The following is an 18,970-nucleotide window of genomic DNA, read 5'->3' as shown; positions in this document are numbered from 1 at the left end:
TTGTTGTTTAATCTTTATTTTCAGTTTTGACTTAATGGCGATGGTGCCATCTTGCTAAAGAAAAAAAAATAGGAGATCCGATAGATACTACGGCGTAGGCGGCGCCATATTGGAGGAGGCAATTTTTTTTTTCTCTAGCAAGATAGAGCCACTAATGCCTGTGCGGTAGCAGCTACAGCGCAGGCGCGGCCGGCACCATTTTCAGACTGATTTTTATTTTTATATATTAAGGTACATCAGAAAAATAAATAATTACACATTACAGTATAGATGCGATCATGCTGCAGCACAGGCGTCGCTGGCCTGCAGAAGGTAAGTTTTTCTTTTTAAATATATATAATATTCATTGTGTAAAATAGGGGGCAGGTCAGTGAGGGATCAGTGACCTGACAGAAGCCATACTGATGAATACCTAATCAGAGCACCACATGAAGATTACCCCCCCACAGGTCGCCCCACAGCACGAGCATATCATTAACTCAAAACTGGAGAAAAGAAAAATTAACAACAACTAAAAGACTGATTTCATCAACCAAGGTATCATAGTAATCAGTATAACGGCATCGACCTGACAGTGTCTGCAGGATACTCAGCACAATCTTGCTGACAGGTTCCCTTTAACTATTTTGTGTGATACAACTCTCTGATTAAAGGGAGCTGCCGGCACCGACCTCAGGGACTTATCGACAGCATTCTGTAATGCTGCAGATAAGCCCCCCAATGTAGCCTGAAAGATAAGAAAAAAATGAGTTAGATTATACTCACCCTGGCGTTCGGTCCGGTCCGATGGGGGGTGTCATCATCTGGTCCAGCGCCTCCCATCTTCTAACGGTGACATCCTCTTCTTTACTGCCTGTCATGGCTCCGGCGCACTGCTACCTGTTGAGGGCAGAGCAGAGTCCTGCAGTGTGCAGGCGCCTGTTGAGGGCAGCACCGCCAGACACCCCGTAGCACCGCCGGATACCCACAGCACCTAAGACACCAACAGCAGCACCGGTCAGCAGCACCGGACACCCGCAGTGGCGTGTCGCACATTGGAACAAGCCCTCATCCCAGCCTGCGGCCTGCAGCATCACCCCAATCCTGCCTCCTCCAGCAGCGACCCCACTTCACTGCAGCCACCACCTCCGGTAAGCAATAAGACACATGGATTATAAGAAGCACCATTTTATTAAAAAAATATTATAATCCAGAGCGTCTTATAATCCGAAAAATATGGTAGCTAGAGTCCGATAGGCCTCAGTACAAAATTTAAACCTGAGCCCCCAACTGCAGGTTCGTCAGATGTAATAATAAATAATAATTTTTATTTCTACAGCACCAACATAATCCGCATCACTTTAAATTTTACATAGGACTTGTACAGACCATAAAGACATTACAGAATAACATATAACAACATATATCAAAAGGAGTGAGGGCCCTGCTCGCAAGCTTACAATCAATGAGTAAATAGGGGAGACAAGTAAGGTAAAATGTTTGGCTCCTTGTAGCGTTCCTGATCCTGTGAAGACAACCGTGTTCACCCTCTTATGTAAAGAAGTCCCCTATTCTGTAATAATGCCCCCGATCCTGACCCCTTCCTGTAATGTCCCTCATTATGTCCTTTCCTGTAATTATGTCCTCCATCCTGGCCCCTTCCAGTAAGGGCTCCCAATCTGGGCTCCTTCCAGGTATAATGTCCTCCATCCTGGGCCTTTTCCTAGTATAATGTCAGCCATCATGGTATGTCTCCATCCTGGGTCCCCCCTTCCTGCTATAATGTCCTCTATCCTGGTATAATCCTGGGCCCCTTCCAGTAATATATGTCCCCCATCCTGGTATAATGCGCCCCCTTCTGGGTCCTTTCCAGCAATATACAGTTGTGTGAAAAAGTTTTTGCCCCCTTCCTGATCTTCTATTCCTTTGCATGTTTGTCAAACTTTCAAGATTCAGATCACCAAACAAATGTAAATATTAGACAAAGATAACACAAAATGCAGTTTTTAAATGAAGGTCTTTATTCTTAAGGGGATAAAGAAATTCAAACCTACAGGTGCCTGTGTGAAAAAACTGAAAGCCACCCCCCCTTAAAATATAAATTGACTATGGTTTATTCCATCTTTGGAAAGCTGAGTTCAAATTCCCTAGCCACACCCAGGCCTGATTATTGCTATACCTGATCTCAATCAAGAACTCACTTAAATAGGACCTGGCTGACAAAGTGACCTGCCTGAGAAGTTCCTCAAAAGCTAGACATAATGTTGCAATCCCCCAAAAATTTGGAAAAAATGAGAAAAAGTAATTGAGATCTATCAGTCTGGAAAATGTTTTAAAGTCATTTCTAAAACTTTGGGATACCGGAAAATCACAGTGAGAGCCATTATCCACAAATGCTGAAAACATGGAACAGTGGTGATCCTTCCCAGGAGTGGATAGCAAACCAAAATTACTCCAAGAGTGCAGCAACAACTCATTCAAGAGGTCAAAAACACTCCACAAGAACATCAAAAGAACTGCAGGCCTCACTTGCCTCAGTTGAGGTCAGTGTTCATGACTTCACCATAAGAAAGTGACTGGGCAAAAATGGCCTGCATGGCAGAGTTCCAAGACTAAAACCACTGCTGAGCAATGACATAAAGGATCGTCTTAGTTTTGCCAGAAAACATCTTGATGATCACCAAGATTTATCATACCAACAGTAAGATATGGTGGTGGTAGTGTGATGGTCTGGGGCTGTTTTGCTGCTTCAGGACCTAGAAGACTTGCTGTGGTAAATGGAACCATGAATTCTGCTGTCTACCAAAAAAGCCTGAAGGAAAATGTCCGGCCATGTGTTCATTACCTCACGCTGAAGCGCACTTGAGTTATGCAGCAGGATAATGATCCAAAACACACCAGCAAGTCCACCTCTGATTGGCTTAAGAAAAACAAAATTAAGACTTTGGATTGGCCAAGTTAAAGTCCTGACCTTATTTCTATTGAGATGCTGTGCCATGACCTTATATAGGTGGTTCATGCTCGGAAACCCTCCAATGTGGCTGAATTACAACAATTCTGCAAAGATGAGTGGACCATAATTCCTACAGAGTGTTGTAAAAGACTCATTGCCATTTATTGGAAATGTTTGATTGCAGTTGTTGCAGCTAAAGGTGGTCCAATACCAGTTATTAGGCTTAGGGGGCAATCATTTTTTCACACAGGGCCCTGTAGGTATGGATTTCTTTTTTCCTTAATAATAAAGACATTCATTTATAAACTGCATTTTGTGTTATTTGTGTTATCTTTGTGTAATATTTAAATTTGTTTGCTGATCTGAAATATGTAAGTGTGACAAACATGAAAAAGAACAGAAAATCAGGAAGGGGCAAACACTTTTTCAAACAGCTGTATGTCCCCCATCCTGGGCTTCTTCCAGTAAAAGTTTCACTGTTCTGAGTCGTTATTCCAACAACTGTAAAAAAATAAAATAAAATAATAAAACGATTCTTATCACATTCATACAACGTGTGGTATCCTCTTCCGTAGCCAGAGCAGAAGCCAGCAGCTGACTTAAGCATGCCAGTGCCAGGCAAATCATGATGTCACTGCCATGTGCTGCCAATGACTGGCATGCAGACGTCAGCTGCTGGCCACTGATTAGCTGGCAGTGTGTATTGGAAAGCAGGGACCCTACATCAGCTGCTGGGTTCTGCAGGCCCCCCTCCCAAACACGAGCCCGGTCATGGTCACACCCTCTGCAACGGTGATCATTACGCCCCTGATTTTAAAGGTTATTAAAAAAGTTTTAAAAAAATGTTGAGATACTAAAGTTCTGTACAAATTAAATAAAGCTATTAAAATAGTATATAATATATTAAAATATATAGATTAATGACATAAAAAGATCAGTGCATTATTCCAGTGATAACATACAAAGCAGACATGAGAAAAATGAAGAACATTTACACCATGGCATTTTGTCTTTAATAACTGATGGGACTATTTTTATTCCGAGGAGAACAGTCATATCTTAGAAGGTAGCTCTTGCATAGTTCTTGCTGTAAAGTCACTCAAGGATGAGAAGTCCATAGGCTGGAAATTTCTGCTGTCTGTATGACTAAAGTTCATATGGCTTTCTGAGAAGTCCGGTTCTGCCCGCAGTGGCAGAATGTCTGCATTACTTTGTGCTTGGTGAAATTCTGCTCTGGAGCTTGGAAGAGTATGGGCATCAAGCTTTTCCTGGTGTATTAAATAAACAGTGTTACAACCACACCGACACCGCATGGGCAGCCTATGCTTTAAACGCCACTATGGCAACAAATAGAAAAAAAAAAATTGTTACACCAGCGTTAAGCTGATATTGGCTGCATTTATACATAGTAAGATTAGGCTATGTTCACATGCAAAGTTTTGGCTGAATTTTTTATGTAGCCAAAACCTACTCTCTTGGCAGTGAAACCGACGCGTTGAAGATACTCGTTTTGCAGCGTTTTCTCAGCGTTCTTTTGGTTGTGGGTTACATGTGTGCTTTGTCTACGGTACATTTAACAAAGTTAGTTTTATTCACCAAAAACGCAGCAAGAAATGCTTTTGCTATAAAGAAGGATCATAACATAAGTGATCCGAAACGCGTCGCATTTTTGCACTTGTGTTTTCTCTATTTTCTGTGGAATATCTATAAAAAAGAGATTACAGAATTTTAATGGATCGTGGGAGCTGGATGTTTCCACATTCTCTGGATTATCGCACACAGCCCATATGATCCGTGCACACAGTAGGTTAACTGGATTTTTTTTTTCATTTCCATTGCAAAGTAGGTTTATTAACAAAACATTCTGCTGCTTGCAATAAACTGATAAAACAAGAAGAATTTAAAGGGAATGTATCATGTCTCCAAAGGCTAATAACCCGCAAATATGGTGTTAATCAGCAGGTTAATAGCGTTCTGTAGCTATCTGGCCGTTGTACTTAAAGGGAATCTGTCACCTATTTTTTGGTATATAAGATCCGGCCACCGCCATCAGGGGATTATTCTGCCATATCTTGTGGTATGAGTTTTTTTGAATTTTTTCTATGTTAGCTGTTTTGATATTAGTGTTAGGACTCGCAAATATGAGGAGCCTTGACGCGGCTTGCAGGCTTAATCTATTTTGACAAAAATATTAACCAATACCTCATTTAATGTACTCATTGTATGCATTAATTTTTTGCACTCATCATATCAGTTTTGCAGGATGCAGCCGGGCCTCTGTTGGCTTGGTCTATTGGGGCGTCTGTCACTACTGTGTGTTGCATATTATAATGCTGGAGCAGCCCGCCTGATAATACTATGGTCGTCATTAATGGATTGCAAGCCAGACACTTTGCATCACACTTGCCTGAGTGACTGGCGTCCTACGCAAGCCTTATTTATGTGCATTTTTTCTACTAGGCAACCAACCCCTCCATGGTCTGGTAGGTGTGGGGTGGTTGTTTTTATCAGTAGTTTGCACCTGTGCTGCCCCTTTGCCTTTATTAGTGGAGGCCTGCTGCATCCTGCTATATGTGCATTTGTCATCAGACAGGGTTTTGGGAAGGCCATATCTTGTGGTATAAGCCCTCGATGTAATCTGAAAGAGAAGAAAAACGAGTTAGATTATACTCACCAAGGGCGGGTCCAGTTCAGGTCCGGAGGGTGTTGTGGTGCGGTCCGGCGCCTCCCATCTTCGAGCGATGACGTCCTCTTCTTTGCTTCCCATCGCGGCTTCGGCGGACTGCTCTTCTCTGTTGAGGGCAGAGCAGAGTACTGCAGTGCGAAGGCGCCGGAAGAGGTCCAGCCCCTGCGCACTGCAGTACTTTGCTCTGCCCTCAACAGGGCAGAGCAGTGCGCCTGCGCCGGAGCCGTGATGGGAAACAAAGAAGAGGATGTCATCGCTAGAAGATGGGAGGTGCCGGACCGGCCCGCGACATCCTCCAGACCCGGACCACCCCTGGGTGAGTATAATTTAAATCGTTTTTCTTCTCTTTCAGGTTACATTGGGGGCTTATCTACAGCATTCTGTAATGCTGTAGATAAGCCCCTGATGGCAGTGGCTGCATCGTATATACTAAAAAATAGGTTACAGCTTCCCTTTAACCCCTTCCCGACCTTTGACGCCACTTAGGCGTCATGAAAAGTCGTGCCAATACGACCCATGAATTGATTGCCCCCCTGCAGGTCGGGTGACCAGGGTCACTGAAAGGTCACCCGACCCGCTCACAGAGGACACTTGAGAGTTAACCCCGCGGGGCGTGGCTTAGCCCACACGTGCCTACGATCGCTCTGATTGGCTGTTAAAAGTGAAACAGCCAATCAGAGCGATTTGTAATATTTAACCAATGAAATTTAGTGAAATATTACAATCCAGCCATGGCCGATGCTGCAATAGCATCGGACATGGCTGGACACCGAGACCCGGCCCCCCCACACCCACATCATCTGCTCCCCCCACCTTCCGATCACCCCCCCCGGTACCTCCGATGTCCTGCTGTGGCTCCCGGGGTCCCGCCATCCTGGATCATGGGCGCCGCCATCTTGGAAAATGGCAGGTGCATGCACCCCCTGTTTATCACCCCCATAGGTAGGCACAAATAATAAAATAAAAAAATATTTTTATTTTTCCATTAGGGTCAGAATTAGGGTTAGGGTTGGAATTAGGGTTAGAATAAGGGTTAGAAATAAGGTTAGGGTTAGGGTTGGAATTAGGGTTGGAATTAGGGTTAGGGGTGGAATAAAGGTTAGGGTTGAAATTAGGGTTAGGGTTGGAATTAGGGTTAAGATTAGGGTTAGGGGTGGGTTGGGGTTGGGATTAGAATGGGGCTTGTGGTTAGGGTTAGAGTTGGGATTAGGGTTAGGGGTGTGTTGGGGCTAGGGTTGCGGTTAGGGTTATGATTAGGGTTGGGTTTGGGTTAGGGATGTGTTGGGGTTAGAGTTGGAGTTAGAATTAAGGGGTTTCAACTGTTTAGGCACATCACAGGGTCTCCGAACGCGACATGGCGCCACGATTTATTCCAGCCAATTTTGTGTTCAAAAAGTCTAATTTCTCCTGTTACCCTTGGGAAAATAAAAAATTGTGGGCTAAAAATCATTTTTTGAGGGAAAAAATGTTTTTATTTTCACAGTTCTGCATTATAAACTTCTGTGAAGCACTTGGGGGTTCAAAATGCTCACCAAATATCTAGATAAGTTCCTTGGGTGGTCTACTTTCTAAAATGGGGTCACTTGTGGGGAGTTTCTACTGTTTAGGCACATCAGGGGCTCTGCAAATGTACATGACGCCCGCAGACCATTCCATCAAAGTCGACATTTCACTACTTCCCTTCCGAGCCCCGACATGTGCCAGAACAGTGGTTCCCCCCCACATATGGGGTACCAGCGTACTCAGGACAAACTGTACAACAACTTTTGGGGTCCAGTTTATCCTGTTACCCTTGTGAAAAAAAAAATTGCGGACTAAAAAATCATTTTTTGAGGGAAAAAAATTACTTTTTTATTTTCACAGCTCTGCCTTATACACTTCTGACTTTTTGAATGGAAAATTAGCTCCAATTGTTAGCGGACCCCATGTCGTGTTTGGAGAGCTCCTGTGTGCCTAAACTTTGGAGCTCCCCCACAAATGACCCCATTTTGGAAACTAGACCCCCCAAGGAACTTATCTAGATGCATAGTGACCACTTTGAACCCCCAGGTACCATTCAAAAAGTCAAATGGCGCTCCTTCCCTTCTGAGCCCTGCCGTGCGCCCAAACAGTGGTTCCCCCCCACATATTGGGTACCAGCGTACTCAGGACAAACTGAACAACAACTTTTGGGGCCCAATTTATCCTGTTACCCTTGTGAAAATAAGAAATAGAGGGCTAAAAAATTATTTTTGAGGAAAAATGTTTTTATTTTCATGGCTCTGCGTTTATAAACTTTTGTGAAGCACTTGGGGGTTCAAAGTGCTCACTACATATCTAGATAAGCTCCTTGGGGGGTCTAGTTTCCTAAATGGGGTCACTTGTGGGGGGTTTCTACTGTTTAGGCACATCAGGGGCTCTGCAAACACAACATGATGCCACAGAACATTCCATCAAAGTCTGCATTCAAAAATCGCGCTCCTTCCCTTCTGAGCTCTCTCATACGCCCAAACAGTGGTTCCCCTCCCTCACGTATGGGGTATCGGTGTACTCAGGCCAAACTGCAAAACGTTTGTGGTCCAATTTCTCCTGTTAACCTTGTGAAAATAAAAAATAGCAGGTTAAAAAATCATTTTTGAGGAAAAAAAATGATTTTTTTTATTTTCAATGCTCTGCGTTATAAACTTCTGTGAAGCACTTGGGGGTTCAAAGTGCCCACCACACATCTAGATAAATTCCTTGAGGGGTCTAGTTTCCAAAATTGGGTCACTTGCGGGGGAGTTCCAATGTTTAGGTACACAGGGGCTCTCCAAAAGCGACATGGTGTCCGCTAATGATTGGAGCTAATTTTCCATTCAAAAAGTCAAATGGCGCTCCTTCCCTTCCGGGCCCTGCCGTGCGCCCAAACAGTGGTTTATGACCACATATGAGGTATTAGTGTACTCAGGAGAAATTGCCCAACCAATTTTAGTATCCATTTTATCCTGTGACCCATGAAAAAAGGAAAAAATTGATGCTAAATGTAAATTTTTGTGGGAAAATTTAAACTGTCCATTTTTTCCTTCCACGTTGCTTTAGTTCCTGTGAAGCACCTGAAGGGTTAATAATCTTCTTGAATGTAGTTTTGAGTAGCTTGAGGGGTGCAGGTTTTAGAATGGTGTCACTTTTGGGTATTTTCTGCCAGATAGACCCCTCAAAGTGACTTCAAATGTGAGGTGGTCCCTAAAAAAAAATGGTTCTGTAAATTTTGTTATAAAAATGAGAAATCGGTGGTCAACTTTAAACCCTTATAACTTCCTAACAAAAAAAATTTTGTTTCCAAAATTGTGCTGATGTAAAGTAGACATGTGGGAAATGTTATTTATTAACTATTTTGTGTCACATAACTCTCTGGTTTAACAGAATAAAAATTCAAAATGTGAAAATTGCGAAATTTTCAAAATTTTCACCAAATTTCCTGTTTTTTTCACAAATAAACGCAAAAATTATCAACCTAAATTTACCACTAACATGAAGCCCAATATGTCACGAAAAAACAGTCTCAGAATCGCTAGGATGCGTTGAAGCGTTCCAGAGTTATTACCTCATAAAGGGACACTGGTCAGAATTGCAAAAAATGGCCAGGTCATTAGGGTCAAAATAGGTTGGATCATGAAGGGGTTAAAGGAGGAAATGAACTTTATTCTTCCCGGCAGCCTGTGGCTTTCAATCATAGAGGCGTGCCGGCGCGGCTTCAGTCACCATAGTAAGCGGCAGCTATAGGCATGCCTTGGCACTAATACAGCCCTGACTGAGACTGAAACGGCACCTCAATGACTAAAGTCATAGGCTGCCAGGACTTAAAAAGTTCATTTCTTCCTGGCAGCAAGGTTTTCAGTACAGCGGCCGGGCAGCTTTAGAACCCTATTAACCTGCAGATTAACTCTATATTTGAAGGTTAACAGTAAATGGGTCATTACAGTTTCCCTTTAAATAGCTCAACACAAATAATAAAACAAGTGGTTTCACCTGACTGACAGTCTGCTCTCCTGGTCTACGTGTCTAACACTGGTAATGCCCACTGTCATGTAAAATAAACCCTGGAGACAGATTCTGAGGGAGATCTATGTCCGGCCCATAGATCATAAAATCTCAATTAAATATTAAGAAAAACCTTGATTTCTCAGGAATAACACATTGGACCGCAGATAACAAGATATCATTGTATTCAACCTCCTAGGACCCACATGACCATGTAGACTATTTAGGAGGGTTGATAAAACTGACCGATTCCCTTTGACAGCTAGATATTCACTTGGCAGCATAATTTGCAAGTTCAAGGTTAGAGGAACAATCACTACACAGCCTGGATGTGAAAGAAAGTGGAAGCTTTCACCAGATTCCAGAGGAGGCAGGTGGTCAAAAACTCTTGGGAGACTGCAAAATACCTGCTGCAATCTTTGATGACTGAAAGCACTGAGGCTGAAGTTTGCACAGTAAGGCCAATTTCTCTCGGCAGTATTTTGGTCAGCATTTCACATCAGTACAAGTAAGCAAATTTATGCACATGTGTGAGTCTAGATGACATGTAACGAGAGTGGACCCTATAGGTCGCGGCACTGAAGCTCCCATGAGCGAGCGGACCAGGTGGAGCTGACCCCTATACAGGGATCCTTAGGGGCAGACCCGAGGGAGTTAAGTACCGCGATAGCTGGTTCCAAGAGGGGCGGCTCAAGAGGGGATTGACTGAGCCCAGCCGAGGCTGGGGAGATGGGGCCACCAAGACGGATGACCTGGACAGAGGCAAAGGCTCAGGAAACAGGTTGGGACAGAGAGATCAGGACAGAGCACATAGACCGGACGGGGCAGGTAATTCGCAAGGAGCAGATAGTCAGGATGGAGCGGGTAGTCAGGACGGAGCAGCTAGTCAGGATGGAGCAGCTAGTCAGGATGGAGCAGCTAGTCAGGATGGAGCAGCTAGTCAGGACGGAGCAGCTAGTCAGGACGGAGCAGCTAGTCAGGACGGAGCAGCTAGTCAGGACGGAGCAGCTAGTCAGGACGGAGCAGCTAGTCAGGACGGAGCAGGTAGTCAGGACAGAGCAGGTAGTCTGGACAGAGCAGGTAGTCTGGACAGAGCAGGTAGTCTGGACAGAGCAGGTAGTCTGGACGGGGCAGGTAGTCAGGACGGGGCAGGTAGTCAGGACGGGGCAGGTAGTCAGGACGGGGCAGGTAGTCAGGACGGGGCAGGTAGTCAGGACGGGGCAGGTAGTCAGGACGGGCCAGAATTAGCGTACAATATGCACACGGTAAACAGGCACCTCCATTATGGAGGAGGCGCCTGATATACCCTGTGCTGGCGCCTGATTGGAGCGCTAACCCCTCTGGGAAAGTGCAGAGAGGGTTAAGAGGGGAGAGGAGCGCACGCCCAGGACCTAAGGCGCATGCAAGGGGCTGGAGCAGGCCAAAAGGAGGAGGGAGAGGATACACCACGCTGGATCCTCCGGGGCGGTAGAATGACAGGTTCGGGGAGCCGCCAGGAGCGTGAAGCGGTGAGTGGGGGGCAGAGAGGAGGACCCGGGAGTGGCAGCAGCAATTGCGTGCGCCGGCATGACAGCGGGTGCTGGCGCCGGCATGACAACGTGTTTCTATGACACTTTTCCACTAATTGGTCAGTATTTTATATCAGGGTTTGTAAGCCAAATCAGGAGTGGAACAAATACTGAGCGTGTGAATGTGGCCTAAGTAGCCTACTAAATGTTGAAGGTCTCCATGATCAAAATCCAAGACCAGATACTTGCTCAGTATTTTCAGGCAAAATGCTTAGTCCTAGTACCTATTCCTGTGGCTTAGCCAATAAAGCATTTAGATTGCCCCATACAATATTGATTAATCTCTTTAAAAAAAAACCATATCCCTTCTATTTTATGTTAGAAGCTGAATAGATCCAGAAGAGAGAAACAATATATAAGAGCTCTTCTGCTTATGGTGAAATGGTAAGTCACCACTGCCCACATATGGAGTCCCATATATATGGATCAACATTTACCATAGTTAGGACCTTGGCCTCGCGAAGACAAACTGTCTGCAGCTCGGATTTGAGAGCAGCAATGTGCTTTTCATGGAAAACTCTCTCGCTTTCCAGATTAGATACTTTGGTGCATGCCATGTGATACATGTCCACGAAGCTCTTGATCATGGTCTGTAACAAAGAGAAGACAGAATAGCTTTTTTGATGACTACAGCCACCACAAGATGGAAGTTGAAACAATACTGTATACAGAGGCTGTATAAACCTAGGTGCAGTAAGTTCTTCCAAACTGTGCATGCAGACTCTTTAGGGTTGTCTCAAGTTGTATTTTTGGGAGCTCACCATTCCCCTGTCTCCTGTCTTCCTTCTTGCCAGGAGATGATGAGCTCCTGATGATTGACAAATCATGCCCACGGATTGGTTATGATGATGACCTGAACTGTGCTATCTTTGCTGCAGCTTTACCTCTGCAGTATCGCAGGAGCACTAAAGCTGGCTAGATCCATCAATCCTATGAGCTTCAGAGATGCACTTACAAATTCTATCGAAAAGCGCTTATAAGCACTAAGATTTAATTGCAAGAGTGGCAGGAAATCTAGATAACAAGTAATACACGATAGAATTAAAAATAGCTCTATTCTTGAAAAAGGGAGAGAATTTTTAATAAGATAGAAGTTGGCTAGTTTTAAAAGAGCTTTGTATGGGTTGACTCCTTTTATATATGGGTAAATTTACAAAGGGGTTTTCCAGGATCACAGTATTGATGGCTAGTGATGAGCAAACTTGCTTGGATAAGGTGTTATCCGAGCATGCTTGGGTGCTAACCGAGCTGCTCGAAACATGTGCTCGTGCCCTCACGGTTGCATGCCTTGCAACCCTTCGATAGCCACAACACATGCAAGGATTGCCAAACAATCAGTCAATCCCTGCATGTGTTGCAGCTGTCGAACAGCTGCGAGACAGGCAGCCACGGGGACTCTGACATATTATTTGAACATGCGGAAGACAGTCGGTTATCACCTGAGCATGGACGGATAACACCTTATCTGACCACGTTCGCACATCACTACTGATGGCCTGTTCTTAGAATAGGTCCTTAGTATCAGATTGGTGGAAGTTGGATTCAGCATCTCACTCAAGCGGTTTCAATGGGTTGCGGTCTGCAGGTGCAGCTGTCTACTTGTAGGCCACCTACTTATTAGCTGCTGTGCTTGGTATTGCAGCACAGCATAGGCCCCCTTTAAGAGCTGCCAAGACAGAGAAACAAAGACATATGGTGTTAATAATTTTCTATACTTCTGATGCCTACAATGGTAACTTTTTTGTATTATTTATGATAATCAAGATGAAATTTCCATTTCCATCTAGCTCAAATACACTAACGAAAAAAAGTCCTTACAAAGATAAAGGTAATGTTACATTCAGACTTTTGAAAGGCAACCAATAGTCGCACATCATTAATACCTGGCAAACAGTAAAGTCCGATCCTCCCTTGTACCCTTTCATTTCAAATATTTTTGGTGTTAATTTTGGAAGCTGGAAAGTGAAATCTTGCCGTGATGTTGCTACCCGTGATAAGGAAATTTGATCTCTCATCTAAAAAGAAGAAAAATAAACAAAGCAATAACAAAATTTTAAAAATAAAAAAAATGAATAGTTTGCAATGAGACATTTCACTAGTTACAAATTTTAAAGAGTCACTAACTATTTAAGAGATTAAAAATAAATGTTACTGTACATTTTTGATGATTTTTTTACGCTGCGTATTTGTTACAAAACGTAAGCAACCCATTTTACTTAATAGGTGCAGAAAATCTGCATTAATAAAAACTCACCAAAAGCTCATCTTGGGAATGTAGCCTAAGGAAAATAAAAATGAAAGCAAAAAAAAAATTTTTTTAAAGTATGAAAAAAATATATGAATGTAAAAAATTCGAATCACCTTCCTTTTCCTACATTAATAAAGAAATTTAAAAAATAGGAATATTTGGCATCGCAACATCCATACAATTTCTTCCAAAATTTAAAATGAACCAAAACGATAAATACAGTAATGAGAAAAAAAAATGTGAAACACCAAAATTGCAGGAGTTATTTTTTTGTTACCGCATCTACCTAAAAAATAGAAATAAAAAGAGATCAAATTGTCTTATGTGCCCAAAAATAATATCAATAAAAATATCAGTTTGCCATGCATAAAACAAGAACTTTAATGGCTCCTTCAACGGTAAAATAAAGATTTTTTTTTGTGCACACCGAAAAACTAATACCAGTTCTGCAGAAGAAAGTGTGGCATTCCCTCAGTTAACTGCCCGGGTATCTGCCACTTGTAAGACTTGAGTACATAGATGCAGAGTTAATAGCCACACAAAGATGTGGACAGCAGACTAAGTAGTAGCCCTATAGAATAAAAGACAGATGCCTAGTGATACAAGACCCAAGAGGCTTTCATGCAGCAGGGGGAGAGAGACATTTCCTGGCCAATGCACCTTCGCTTAGTCCGTCCTTCGATTTGGTACATGGAAACCAGACAATATTAGCCCTAGAGGTGGTCTGATCTCTGCCAGAACATACTGGGATGAACTACAAGGCAATCAAACAAAGCTGTGAGAGACAAGTAGAGACGCAAAGCTCTGACTACTCAAATTGTGTAAGAACCTCTCAGAGAGAAAAAAGGCAAAGTACCTAGTGGAATGAATGTAATCTCCTCATTGAGATGAAAGGTAGAGAAACAAGGCAAAAGGAGGGAACCAAACGCCAGACCGCTCTGTTTCAAAGAAGGAGAGAGATGGTGAGAGCCCTCTTTGGAGCATTGTCTGATGGATGAGATCGCGGGAGAGTAAAAATTTGTCTTGGCAGAAAGCCAAAATGGAGAGATTTCGCTGATCGCTACAAAAGAAGAGGACTGAAGGGCGTCCAAGACCAGATTGAGGTACCCCAGATCTAGGCAGGCTAATACAGTAGCACCGGAGTTTGCCCTGCCAGGTGGATAGTTCAGACCTATGGCCTACAAATGAAGTCATGATGGACCATGATAGTCAAGGCAGGAGCTTGATTATTGTCAGTCAAACCTGGCTCAAGACAGGCATGCAAAAATTAAATAGGAGGTAGGTTCCCACCTAAGATCGAAAGGCTCTCTAAATGTAATAGTAGAAACGTGACATCTAAGGCCCTTGTTCTCTGATCGTAGTCAGACAAACCAAATCAGAAAGGCCTGAAGCCTTCTGAACTTCGGACCCAACAGTCTTGCTTAGAATCCGGAACTTAGCATCCATTCAAAATCTTCAGTCCACACTGGGGATGGAGAATCCTGCCCCAATAGGGAAAGACAAAGATTTCCCTGGAATGTAGAAGAGCATTGATCTGTCCTGACCTGTCACTTGCAGTGGGAACCTCCAGAAGTGGAGCAGGTGGGCTTCTTGGAAGACCATCAGAGACATAACATCTCCAAACACCCAGGTGGTACAGGCATCATATTCGTTTGTCTGAACAACTTGTCTTAACACTCGAATGAGATGGACCTGGCCGGTGCGACACTAGGATTTTAAAAGACTGAAACACTGCTTGTATTCTCTAACCCACCCATCAAAGTCCATAGATGAAAAAGGCTAGGATAGGGTGGAGACCGCCGGAATGAGACTGAGATAGCATAAAAGATAACACTAAACTGAATAAATGGGTGTCGGCTGCCCAGGTGTAGTCGGGTTAATAATAATAATAATATTAATAATAATTTCTATAGCGCCGACATATTCCGCAGCACTTTACATTTCAGAGGGGACTTGTACAGACGATAGACATTATAGCATAACAATAATCACATAGATCATAACAGATACCAAAAGGAATGAGGGCCCTGCATGCAAGCTTACAATCTATGAGGAAAAAAGGTAGACACGAAAGGTGGGTGGTAACAATTGCCTTCATTGTTCAGACCAGCCATAATGTTAAGTGTGTAACAGTACAGACGCAGAGGGCTGGAAGGAGTTAGCTTTTTTTCTAAGATGTATTCTTGCCGTCTGCCTCCAGGTGGCAGCATATTAACCCATGGTTCCATCCTGTGTCCTCCAATGAAGCGACCGACAAATCAAACAGTTACGGGTGTCAGATTAACTCAAAATTCAAAATGTATTTTCCCCACAGTAAAAAATGACAAAAAAAAAAACTATGCATGTTTGGCATCACCGTAATCATACGGACCCGGAGAATAATTTTGTAAAGTCATGTTCACATTGCAACGAATGAATATAATAAAAAGAGAGCCCAAAAGATAACAACAAAATTAGGGTCTCTTTCACAATTTTACCACACTTTACAATTTTTAAGAAAACGAGGAACATAATTCACGCAGAGAATGGATTGGTTACATGACGCAGGCAAATAGCACCCGAAGGACCCATTTTACAATCAGTCATTTTACCGGAGAAATAGTTAATGCAGTTTGCATTAGTCATGTAATGGATCTCCCAACTGCAGGGGTCTCAAATACGTGGCCCCCGGGCCACATGCAGCCCCTGAGGCTGCTTCATGAGGCCCACAGGCACTGTAGATGCCTTAGCAATCCCTGCCTGGTCCAGGGGGCGGCCGACAGCAGTGTTTTATATCAGCTGAGCTGCAATCCCCCCAGACTGAGAGTCAGTAGTTCTCTGTGCCGGCTCCCAGTAGTCAATTGTACTTGCGTCTTTCAGACATGCGTACAATTGAAGCTCTGACTGCCAGGTCCAGGAGCGTGATCAGGTGAAAACACCCCCAAAGATTGGGGGGGTGATAACCGTGTGTGTTTGCTTCGTATTTATTGTATGGGGGGTGTGGGGAGGCGACTCGCTTAGGTGCAGCGGGAGACAAATATGAGACAGGTTTTTCAACAGTGCTTGCGGTTTATTCCCGTCATAAACGCACAAGGCAGCGTAACACCAAAAAGGAGCCTTTAGCTCAGGTAAAATAACACAAAATGTCCGTGGTTGTAGACTCAGAGCAGGAATCTCAGCACACATGGGAGGCTTAGTCCTCCCCACATACAGCTCTCTGGTTCAGGAGCAGGCCACATTATAAGGCTGTAGCCACACCCACGATCCCAGCAGCTGACTGGTCACCTGACTGTGACCTCACCACAGGTCCTTCAAAAAACAACAATAACCATATCTGGTAAGCTTTACTTATGCCTTACATTATAGAGGCAAGCCATTTATGAGGCACATATCTCCCATCAATTACACGACCCTTAGCCCTGCCACATACCTCCCCCCTCTGCTTAAAGCCGTAGGGCTTGGCACTTTCACCTACCAGGCAAGGGATTCTGGAGAGGGCATCAGCATTCCCATGTAGCTTCCCGGCCCTATGCTCTACATGGAAGCTGAAGTCTTGTAGGGCTAAGAACCAGCGGGTGACCCTAGCATTCTTGCCCTTTGTTTCCCTCATCCACCTGAGTGGGGCATGGTCGGATATTAACCTAAACTTCCGTCCCACCAGGTAGTACCGTAATGTGTCCACTGCCCATTTTATGGCCAAACACTCCTTCTCTACAACTGAGTAATTTCTCTCACAAGAAGTCAACTTGCTACTCAAGTAGAGAACAGGATGCTCCTCCCCACATATCTCTTGGGAGAGGACTGCTCCTACCCCGACATCTGAGGCATCTGTCTGGAGGACAAATTCACGCTTAAAGTCTGGGGCCACCAAAACGGGTTGCTTACAAAGAGCTCCCTTCATTTCCTGGAAGGCTGACTCTGCTTCTTCGGACCAGCTGACCATCACTGACTTTGTCCCCTTTAGCAGATCAGTTAGAGGTGCAGCCATTGTGGCGAAGTTTGGGATGAACCTCCTGTAATATCCCACAATCCCCAGGAAGGCTTTAACTTGCTTCTTTGACAGAGGTCTCGGCCATGTTTGAGTTGCCTCCACTTTATTGATTTGGGGTTTGATCTCGCCACGCCCCACTACATATCCGAGGTACTTGGCTTCTTCTCTCCCCAAGGCACACTTCTTCGGGTTTATTGTAAATCCCGCCTCTCTTAGAGCGTCAAACACTGCTTGGACCTTTTCCAGGTGAGTCTCCCAGTCCGGGGTAAAGATGACGATATCATCCAGATATGCGGCAGCATATAGCTTATGAGGCGCAAGGATTCTATCCATCGCCCTCTGGAAGGTTGCCGGAGCTCCCTGTAGGCCAAACGGCATCCGGACATACTGGAAGCACCCGTCTGGTGTGGAGAATGCCGTCTTCTCCTTGGCTTCCTGTGCCATGGGAATCTGCCAATATCCCTTTGTCAGATCCAAAGTGGTTATGTACCTGGCCGGTCCAAGTCTCTCGATGAGCTCATCAACGCGTGGCATGGGATAAGCGTCGAACTTGGAGACCTCATTCAGCTTCCGGTAATCGTTGCAGAACCTCCATTCACCATCAGGCTTTGGGACCAGGACAATCGGGCTCGACCAGCCGCTCTTGGATTCCTCAATGACCCCAAGCTGCATCATACGCTGCACCTCTTTGGAGATTACCTCTCGCCGGGCCTCAGGAATACGATACGGTTTCATGTTCACCCGCACATGTGGCTCGGTCAGAACTTCGTGCTCCACTACCTTCGTGCACCCCGGCACCTCTGAGAACAGGTCCCTGTTTTTCTGGAGTAACTCCCGGCACTGCTGTTTCTGGGCCTTCGATAGCGTCTCTGCTATGGTAACCGCTCCAACCTCCCCTTCTAGGTTGCCCAGCAAGCACGGAGTTACTGCTGGCTCTCTATCTTGCCACGGCTTGATGAGGTTGACATGGTAAACCTGGTATGGCTTCCGTCTTCCGGGTTGGTGGATCTTGTAGTTTACGTCTCCCAGCTTCTCCACCACCTCATATGGCCCTTGCCACTTGGCCAAGAACTTACTCTCCACCGTCGGGATTAGCACGAGAACGCGGTCTCCCGGATTGAACTGCCTCACTCTGGCTGACCGGTTGTAGACCCTGGCCTGAGCCTCTTGTGCCTGGCGGAGATGTTCTTTAACAATGGGCATCACCTTCGCAACCCTCTGCTGCATCAGTGCCACATGCTCAATGACGCTTCTGTGGGGTGTGACTTCGGCTTCCCAGGTTTCCTTGGCTATATCTAGGAGACTTCGCGGATGCCGGCCGTACAGAAGCTCGAAGGGCGAGAACCCCGTGGAGGCCTAGGGAACTTCACGGATAGAAAACAGTAAATACGGTAAGAGACAATCCCAGTCTCTACCATCTTCCTCTATGACTTTTCTCAGCATGCTCTTCAGTGTCTTGTTAAACCTCTCAACAAGGCCATCTCACTGCGGATGGTAGACTGAAGTCCTTAACTGGGAAATTTGCAAGACTCTGCACAATTCTCTCATCACCTTCCTCATAAAAGGT

The 18,970-nt window shown here is 44.6% G+C and overlaps 1 protein-coding gene across 2 annotated transcripts in view; it reads right to left on the bottom strand.

Moving 5' to 3' along the window:
• Window positions 1–1,287: 1,287 nt before the first annotated feature.
• The window catches only part of CCDC171 (coiled-coil domain containing 171), a 204,034-nt gene continuing 186,351 nt past the window's right edge, over window positions 1,288–18,970 (bottom strand). For both annotated transcript variants that reach the window (XM_073552466.1, XM_073552467.1), the window contains 3 exons: window positions 13,069–13,200; window positions 11,623–11,775; window positions 1,288–4,200 (listed from right to left, as the gene is read on the bottom strand). In XM_073552466.1, the coding sequence (XP_073408567.1) occupies window positions 3,985–4,200; window positions 11,623–11,775; window positions 13,069–13,200 (501 nt within the window). In that variant the 3' untranslated portion in view covers window positions 1,288–3,984. The remainder of the gene's footprint in view (window positions 4,201–11,622; window positions 11,776–13,068; window positions 13,201–18,970) is intronic.

This window comes from Dendrobates tinctorius, unplaced genomic scaffold, assembly GCF_039654945.1.
Source record: "Dendrobates tinctorius isolate UK_male_01 unplaced genomic scaffold, ASM3965494v1 ptg000191l, whole genome shotgun sequence".
Lineage (NCBI taxonomy): Eukaryota > Metazoa > Chordata > Amphibia > Anura > Dendrobatidae > Dendrobates > Dendrobates tinctorius.
Note: the sequence above shows the minus strand (reverse complement) of the source record. Positions and strands in the feature narration are given on the sequence as shown.